Below are 9,135 nucleotides of genomic sequence, written 5' to 3'. Positions count from 1 at the left end.
AGGGTCTTGTTCACGAGTGAGGGAAGAATGGAGCGGGAGATCGACAGGCGGATCGGTGTGGCATCCGCAGTAATGCGGGCTCTGCATCGGTCTGTTGTGGCCTGGGAATGCCTCGGGATTCTCCTGGAAGAAGTGGCCGGGGAGAGGGAAGTCTGGGCATCTCTGCTCAAGCTGCTGCCCCCGTGACCCGACCTCGGATTAGTAGAAGAGGATGGATGGATGGATGGAAGGATAAAATTTAAAAAAATCATTTGGGCAAAATTGAGACCTGTGACATTTGAGTGTTTTTTTTTTTTTTGTTTTTTTTTAAACTTGTCTTTTAACCCGCTGCTACGGCCAAAGGCAGTACAGGTGATAACAGAGTCTGCAAAAATGAGGAGAGTTTGAGAGGGCTGCTCAGAAAGGAGCAGTCGAGAGAATGAGCGTCACAAAAAGATCACAAAACTCGTGCTTTGCTGCCTGATTTTCTTGATCTCCTGGGTTCAACTTTGTTACACTTTGTCCGTCTCCTGTCACGTTCTTCAGTTTATTTTTGTAGTAATGCAGTTTTGGTATAAAATGGCAGCTGATCCTGCTGACCCGTAAGCTTTTCAGTCTTGCAGTTAAAATAAATTTTTATATATATAATTTGTCTATCTCAATTTATTCTGTCATTCTCCTCTCTGGCAGAACAACTTTACACAGACACACTGCGCTCAGTCCTGCTTCATTTTATAAATGATTTTTGTAGTGAGCAGTGCTTAGGAGCAATAAGGAACTGAATACTGAAGAAATATCTTGGCCACACGGCCATTAAAATTCCTACCTGCTTGATGGTGGGCAGTTCACGCTGAAGCAAAGTTTGGAGCTCCCTGATGTTCAGTTGCAGGAGGTCGCCCTCCACCGCAGCATACTTGTGGAAGACTTCTAGAAGGCTGTAGACTGCCAGCTCAACTCGAGCCATTTGTACCTCGTGTGTCCCGCTGCTCAATGGCCTTCAAAGCCGCAGCAGCACCGAGCCTCTGCTTTTGTCACCACGAGGAAGAAACTACAAAAATTCTTGGTTGCTAAGCTAAACTCAAACATTGCACAATAGACTGCCTGAAGCTAATCTGAGGAGAAAGTGTGCTGACAAGGGACAGCATGACACCGTGATGGGGGTGTGGGGGACTAAAAATAATAAACACAAGCAGTGAGAACGTAAAAAAGATGAGAAGTGCCTTGTAAGGTACTGGCATGTGCAGACAAAAAGGGGCTGCATAAAATGTACTTCTCAAAGAATTCATTAAATTCACTGCCTTTCAAATTTAGCTTTTGTAAAATAGCTTTCATTACTGTCTATGTGTTATATGATATATATATCGCCTTTTATCTGTTTGTCGATACAATGTCTTCAACTCTTTAAAAAGTCCTCGCCCTTTTGATATGTGTATGAATGTATGTGTGTGTGTTTTTATATTATTTTTTTTTTTATATACATACACTAGTCATTTAGCCCGTTACAATAACGGGCGCTAGAGCAGTAGTGCATAAACATTAGTAGGAACAGTCTATATTAAATGGCAAGGGTCTTTGACCTCATTCTGTTTGTTGGTTGTATTTTTCTTTCTTTCAGTCTTTCTTTTGTTGGTGTTTAGTTGCTGAGCTGACCGTTCTTCGTGGGCTGCCGCCGTGTATTGTGTGTCTTTAATTTTCTGTGACAGTAATACTGTCTTGTATGTCCGCTGGCTTGTATGTGTGTCACTCTGTCCAGGAGTTCGTTCCTGCCTTGAACCCTTTGCTAGCTGAACACCATACAAAACCCTGTTGAGAAATAAGCAGGTTAGAAAATGACATGTTTGTATTCAGATGAACATGAAAGGCCCTCTGTATATAAAATATAACCTTTCATATATATCTGCCTATATTCAGTGTTTTTCATAAGTGTGTATATATAGCACCTTTCTTATCAATCTATTAAACACTCACACTACTGTTACATTGGGCAACCACCTTGAGTGCCCCCTGCAGGTAAGGTTTTTTTTCCATTTTTATGGCATTCCTTCCCACCTTGTGATTCTTTACCTTTTTAAAAAAAAAAAAAAAAATCCATTGACAATTCATCTGGCATATATCATGTCCTCTGTAAACTTGTTCTACGTACAGTATGTAGGGAATGTCATTTTTATTATACTGCCCCCATTTGACACCAGCTGGATTTTGATACTAAGGGGCTCTGTGGGTTGGGTGCCCCCCCTGCTGGCACATCTTCTGTTTTGCTGGAACACTTCTGACACAAGTCATAGGCTGGTTGAATGTATTTATATTTTGTGTACATCTGGACTGTAAAGAAGCCGAGCAGTCGGCTTTCAGGAAGTTCATGCATGGTTTGCATTTTGCCCAGTCCCTCCTAACCGCCATACCCCTTTGTTGGGTCAGAAGCTGTCTGGATGTACCTCTTTTACACCATGACAACACTGAGCCATCTGAAATTAGCACCCTGTATTGGTAAAGTTTCAGCACTGCATCACTAGCATTATTAGAACCCACTGGACCAGGCTGACTTTGGATGCCAGGCTGCGTTATGCTTGATACTGCCAGGGCAGGCTGCCCCACTCTATGACCTTGTAATGCAGACAGGCAAATGAACAACTTGGCTGACACCACATGAAAAATCCAGGTAGCTCTGCCTAAGTCAGGAGAAGGTCTTGTAATGCTAATAACATGGAGTTACACAGCAGTTGAGATTAAAGCAAATTATTAACAAAATAATACATCAGCAGTGAGAAAATCAGTGACAGATAAGGATGTCTAACATTTCTCACAAAACAAGGACAAGATTTGAAGCAAGGTGACCAAAGGGCCGGTCCGGTCTGCTTATCAGCTGGCCACTTTCACAGCCTGGATCTGCTGCATCATGTCTGACATGACCATGACGCTGATTAGCAAAACCATGAAATCTTCCATGTCCAGGGTCTTGTCTTTTTCTTCAAGGTCTGCAAGGATTTCTTTATATTTTGGCTTGTTCTCCTGTCCCTGAAACACAAAATTGTTCTTCTGATCACTAAATTCACAAGGACAGCATTCTTTATCTCCTCAATCACCTTTTTTTCCCCTCTGTCTCGCCCTGCTGTGTTTGACTTCTTATTTTTATTCAGAGTGTACAAAGTGAAGTCCACGAGCGTTCAGTTCGTGGCACCACTGTGTCCACACCTTGGGGTGTCGCGTCACCCTGTGTCCAGGGAGATACCTGACTGAAACAAATGTAGGAAAGACACTATGTAGGAAAGACTGGGTGGCAATGGCATTCCTCCACCCATCCTTCAGATTTCATCTTTCCATTCCTCCATTCAACCCTCAATTCCTTTTTAGACCCATCAAAGGTACAGTCTTCTCAAACAAACAGCCCTCCATCCATTTTACCACCCATTTCTTTATCCATCCATTAAACCCTTAACCTCTTCATCCAACCACCCCTACACCTACTGTATACCTCAGACCTATCTGTACATCCGTATTCGTCCACCCATTCCTCCATCTATCTTTCAGACTTTCAGTCTCTCCATGCATTATTTTATCCTTCCATCACATCTTAAACGTTTTTCCGTCTCACCGTGCAGTCATCACTCAAAGCCCTCAATTCCTCCATCCACTCATCCACGGCTCCATCACTTAAATCCTAAACTTTTCCTTCTAACCATCCATCAGTCCGTCCATCCGTCTATCCTACTGCCCATTCATTAACCTCGAACCTTCCATCAATCTATTCATCCTGACTTCCCCAGCATAAACACTGTCTACCCACACACCCATCCCTCCAAATCATCCATCCATGGACTCCGCATGTATCCCTCAAACTCTCCAGCCCTCTGTCCATCACACCCTCTATCTCTCCAATCCTTAATGTACACATCTGCCCTTAAATTCTCACCTTCATCTCCCATCCACACCAAGTACTGTCTCTCCATCCAACTTTCAAACCCATCGCATAACCATGCAGCCACCCCTTTTTCCCCCTTCTGTGTGTCACTCCTCTATCCATCCCTTGGATCCTCTAATCCCAACCACCCTTTTTACCTTCATCTTCTCTGTCCATTCAACTGTCTCTGCATCTGAGAAATTCCCAAACTCTCCATTTGTCCAGCTTCCCAAATCCAAATCTCCAACTCTGTCCATCTGTTTATCCCTCAGATAATGATATGTAGATGTGAAAGGAACTATATAATGCAGATGGATAGATAGAGGGAAATGGCACTGTATATGTTAGAGGTGCTATATAAATGAGATGTGAAAAGCACTAAATGATGGAGAGATCCAAAAGGGATTATTTAATACACTACTGACTGACTAGCCGTCCATTGCAGCTCTGCCCGCGTAGTGGTGAAACAGGACAAACATTAAACCTCAATCAAAAAGGTACCACTAGCTGGGCGGAGGTAAGGTACACTCCAAAATGCAGAGGTAGACTGGCTCCCCACTCCTGACCTCGCGCTTCCCCCTCCCCTCGGCCCGCAGCCTCTGTCTCTGATTAGTGAGAATATATCGCTCCTGCAAGTGAACTATGATTCTTATCACGATGAGAGAAGTCACAAAATCAACCGGAACGTTCAAGCAAATCCTAGAAAAAACCCCGATCTAAAACTGTGAAGTAGTTCTCTCATTTGCCAGTTAAACGGATGTAAGGTACGCACCGAGGCTGGCACGTGAATGAGGAGGGCCCCCCCTCAGCCCGCTGCATGTCTCTCGGTTTCATGCAAATAAATCGGTACCGCAACCGAACTGATACGTAGCGCAATGAGAGAAGTTGCAAAATCAACCAGAATGTTCAAGCAAACTATAGAAAAAATCCCGATCTAAATCCGTGAAGTAGTTCTCTCGTGAAAAGCAGACAGACAGATAGATAGATGCCGGATTTTATATGGAGAGAGATAAAGTAGCTAGGGAGATGTGACAGGCACTAAGTAACTGATGTGTATGAAAGGGACAATATAGTACATATAGATAGAAATGTGTGGCACTAGATGAGAGAGAGAGAGATGTGAAAGGCGCTATATAAATGATAAATCTGAACGGCACTGAATAATGGATAGAGATGTGAAAGACTATATAATACTTGGTAGATGTGGCACTGTATAAATGACAAACAGATGTGAAAGGTGCTATATGACAAATAGAAGAGGATGGCACTGTGTAAATGTCAGAAAGATATGAATGTTACACATCTCTCTATGTATTAAATAGTAAGGCACTATATAAACAATAAGTATATAGATGTGAAAGACACTGTAAAGTGGATGGATAGATGATATCAGGGCACTACTGATACAGAGTTAGATAGATGTGACTTGACGAGCCGTAATCTTAAAGGACTCCAATCCCAATCTGGATTCCTTTTCTTTTCATCAATGACTTAGAAAGCCGCCCAGAACATTCACACTTCGCTTTGCCCAGATAAAGCAGGGCACCTGGATGTGATCCAGTTGCCATGGTGACTTAACAATGCCAAAGACATTGAGTTGTTATAGCAACCATGGCTGGAAGTGGCGCAGTAAGAGCTGATCACATTTATCGAGGAGTTTGTGGAGCTGATTTATGATGGCATGTCATGTCTGTCATCAGTGATGCCAAAGTGGACAGCTGGCATCAGAGTTGTGGTGGTAACTCAAAGTGGGTCCTCCATTACAAAATGGTGGGATTGCTTCAGTCATAACTTCATGACAAAAGTAACCCCATTACCATGAACTGGACATTTATGTTACTCTTTAAGCTAATGCAACGAAGTGCCACTTGGAGGGGTCAAAGGATGTCCCCCACATGTCCTTTCAGTATTGCAATAACAGTGAAGGTAAATGGAGCAGTGAAACACATAAATGACACATCTGGGCCATTCTACATGTGATCCAATCAGTGAAGGATCATAAAACGGTTGTTAACAACAAGAAAAGTCTTTTTAATTAAATAAAAATCCTGAGTTTACCATCTCCATGTTTGCAAGTGTTTGAGTGCTTATTGGGAACACGACCGCAGGTGTGGCAGCCAGCAGACCAGAGTTATTTACCGACCTGGTGGGCCAGCGACCTGCAGAGTTTATTGTGTGACTCATTCAGCAGATCCCACCTGTGCGTCTCTCCCATCTCGATGTTCTCTTTACACCATCAAAACAGGCACATGGTGATCAAAAAGAAGCCGTTGCTGTTCTGTAATGAGGTGTCTTAGCTTTACATACGTTTGACTAGTAACCGTCCTTGTACACAGACGCAGGGTGGTCCAGATATAATTATGCAACTGTTCGACTGACAACCGCCTCCCCGCCATTTTGGAATGCAGGGCAGGTGCTACCATCTATCGGCAACAGAAAGAATTTTAAGTGAAATCTCTATGTGCAGGGCAGGTGCTGTGAATTCTCTATGTAATAAACTTAAGTTATAGTGTAATGAAAATTGCATAATTAGATCTGGACCACCCTATAGTAAAAACTCTTAAGAAGTACTATTTCATAACTTAATTTAGTTTCAATTATTTAGTTAGAATGAATTGAATAATCTCAGGGTTTATATCAAATTTGCCTTGTTTATCAGTCGGTGTCACTTCTCCAAGTGGCTTCTCTGTGCCTGAGCTGTTTGTCATTTTGGCCTCATCACCTGTCAATCAAGGCCTCTTACTCACTTGCTGTCGATTTCTTCTGTGCAGTAGGCTATGAAAGGTCTTTAGTGCTTCTTTTCTTGCAGTTCAGAGTGTCAAACTGTGATGCAGATGAGAGAGTCGAGATGATTCAACATGTGATGTGTTTTTGGGATGACTTGATGACATGTTTGAAATGTCTCCATTGATGAAGAAGTCACCCAAGTGCTTGAGCACCGTGTCCACAAAGAAGGAGCCCATGAAGAACCAGCAGAGGTGTGCGTGAAAAACTGGACAAGCAGATGGCAAAAATGTTAGTTATGTGGTGGCCATCAACCAATGGTCTCGCTTGAGCCCACCTACTGGCCTTGATTGACAGGTGAGGAAACCATCATGAAGTGAACGTTCTAAGATTTTAAAAAAAGGACATTTTTAAATGTAACGTAACTTCAGATTCCTTCCCTTTGTGCACACTTTATTATGTTGTAGATTTCATTTTAAATGGAAAAATTTGACATTTGTACCCATCAACCTGCACTCGGTACCCCAGAATGAGAGAGTGAAAATGTTTTCAGAAATGCTTGCAAATTTATTAAAAATTAAAAACCTGATATCTTTGATTTATGTAAGTATTCATCCCCTTTGCAGAGGCACTCCAGATTGTAGCCCACTGCTTCCTGTTTGCTTGAATTCTCCTTGAGATGTTCCTAGAGGTTCTGTGAGGTGCAGTGGTATAAACCGCCCAAACCCAGGTGTGCAAAGCTTGTCGAGACTTACCAAGAAGACTGGAAACTTCTACAAAGTGCCGAATGAAGGGTCTGGATACTGGAGAGAGTTTTCAAACATGTTTCCACTTTGTCATTATGGACTATTGAATGTAGATTAAGAGATGACAAATTGGTCATTTCAAGTGAAATCCACAACACTGCAGAAAGTGACAGGCTCTGAACACTCTGTGAAGGCACTGTGTATCGCTGCTGTCTTCCATGTGGTCATTTATTTTGTAGTTATCTTTTTTTATTTAAAAGGTAAGAGGAAGGCCTAAGAGGTGGTTTATGGATGTGTTGAGAGAGGACATGCAGGTGGGGGGTGTAACAGTGCAAGAGGACCCCTAATGGGAGCAGCAGAAAGAAGAATTTGGCACAAATGTTTTTCTATAGTAAAATGCCACATTTCTGTGGTACGGATTTGACGATGTGCTGTACACCCAAGAGAAAACCACACGCTTGTGCAGTGGAAATCCGGCAAAAGGACGCAGGTTGGGTAGCCTCCTGAAGCTTTTATGTGAAATGGAGTGACATTGACTTTTCTTTTCTTTGTTTTAGGGTCCTCGGAGTCTTTTGGACATTGACGGTGCTGACCAACGTGTGCCAAGTCGCCCTCTCCGGTGTTGTCATTGGTGAGTGAACTACCTGACCTCAGTCCTCTTGTCGTCCTCGCCTGATACAATGAGAAGCAGTTAACACAAGTCATGCAGCTCTGCTTAGATTGTTGAATGTAAAGTGCAACCTGATACACTACAGTCATTACAGGAATCGGACTGCACTACCACGTTGTACCCCCAGCATTGGCTGACACCTTCATTGCCCACATGTGACTCAACCTCTGCCAGGATTTGTTTTCATATTTCATACCCTGTTGGCTCTTTGAGATTTCAAAGGTCTTACCGAAGTAAAAACCTGAAACTGGGTCAGCAGCAGCTCCTTAGCCTGCGCTCCGCTCAGCTTGCCGTCGGGTCCCGTGGCATTATAAAACACCAGCGCAGCAGTCGCCATCGCCTTTTCCAGATCTGTTCCTTTATTGAAGGCTGAAACATGCGAAAAGACAAAAAGCCAGAAAAGGTCACTGAATGGACGTGGCGTCTGCGTTGTGCACTTGAGAAGGTGGTCTGTTTATAGGGAACAGTTCTCAAAACCCAACCCCCCCCTTGTAACAAGTATGAAGGTTATAGAATGGTGTCACCTGCTTGCATGTGTTCATCCATCCTTCCTACTGTTTTTCTAGTCAGTTTTTTGTTTCTATTTTGTGGGTCGATGAAGAGTGGGAGCCCACCCCAATGGCACCTGGGGGCAAAGCAGGAACTGACCCTGGAGAGGGATGCCTTTTCACCATGTCCTAAAGCTTCAAGGGAAGACCCATTCAAAAGATTTTCACAGGAAGTGAGTGTCATCCATATATTTTGTCAAGTCCCTCTTTTTTTTTTTTTTTTTTTTTTTTTTTTTAGTTTAGGGTCCTGGGTACTTAAAACCCGCATGAGCAGCCCTGAGGGGGAAGTGAGGCAAATTAGAAACCAGCTGTGTATGGGGCAATAATGTGAGGCAGGGCACACACACACACACACACACACACACACACAGTCTCCATAGACATGTCTTTGGGAAGAAAAACCGTGAGGACACTGGGAGAACACACAAAATCCACATAGACTGTGCGCAGCCCAAAATACTGAACATGGGAGGTGAGGCGGAGGTTTAGACGGGGTCTTCACCTGGACTTAAGAGTATTTTCTTCGTTGTTTTCTTTTAATTAACATTTCACACACTGTGTCATTGATTG

The 9,135-nt window shown here is 43.1% G+C and overlaps 1 protein-coding gene across 1 annotated transcript; it reads right to left on the bottom strand.

The window, feature by feature from the left end:
- Positions 1–2,351: 2,351 nt before the first annotated feature.
- Positions 2,352–8,483, bottom strand: LOC114668974 (sentan-like). Its single transcript, XM_028825030.2, has 2 exons — positions 8,247–8,483; positions 2,352–2,994 (listed from the first exon to the last, which is right to left on the bottom strand). Exons 1-2 carry the CDS (start codon positions 8,352–8,354, stop codon positions 2,839–2,841), a joined length of 264 nt encoding a protein of 87 aa, XP_028680863.2. The 5' UTR covers positions 8,355–8,483; the 3' UTR covers positions 2,352–2,838.
- Positions 8,484–9,135: the final 652 nt, after the last annotated feature.

This window comes from Erpetoichthys calabaricus, chromosome 18 (genome assembly GCF_900747795.2).
Source record: "Erpetoichthys calabaricus chromosome 18, fErpCal1.3, whole genome shotgun sequence".
Lineage (NCBI taxonomy): Eukaryota > Metazoa > Chordata > Cladistia > Polypteriformes > Polypteridae > Erpetoichthys > Erpetoichthys calabaricus.
This window is presented reverse-complemented; position numbering and strand designations above follow the sequence as displayed.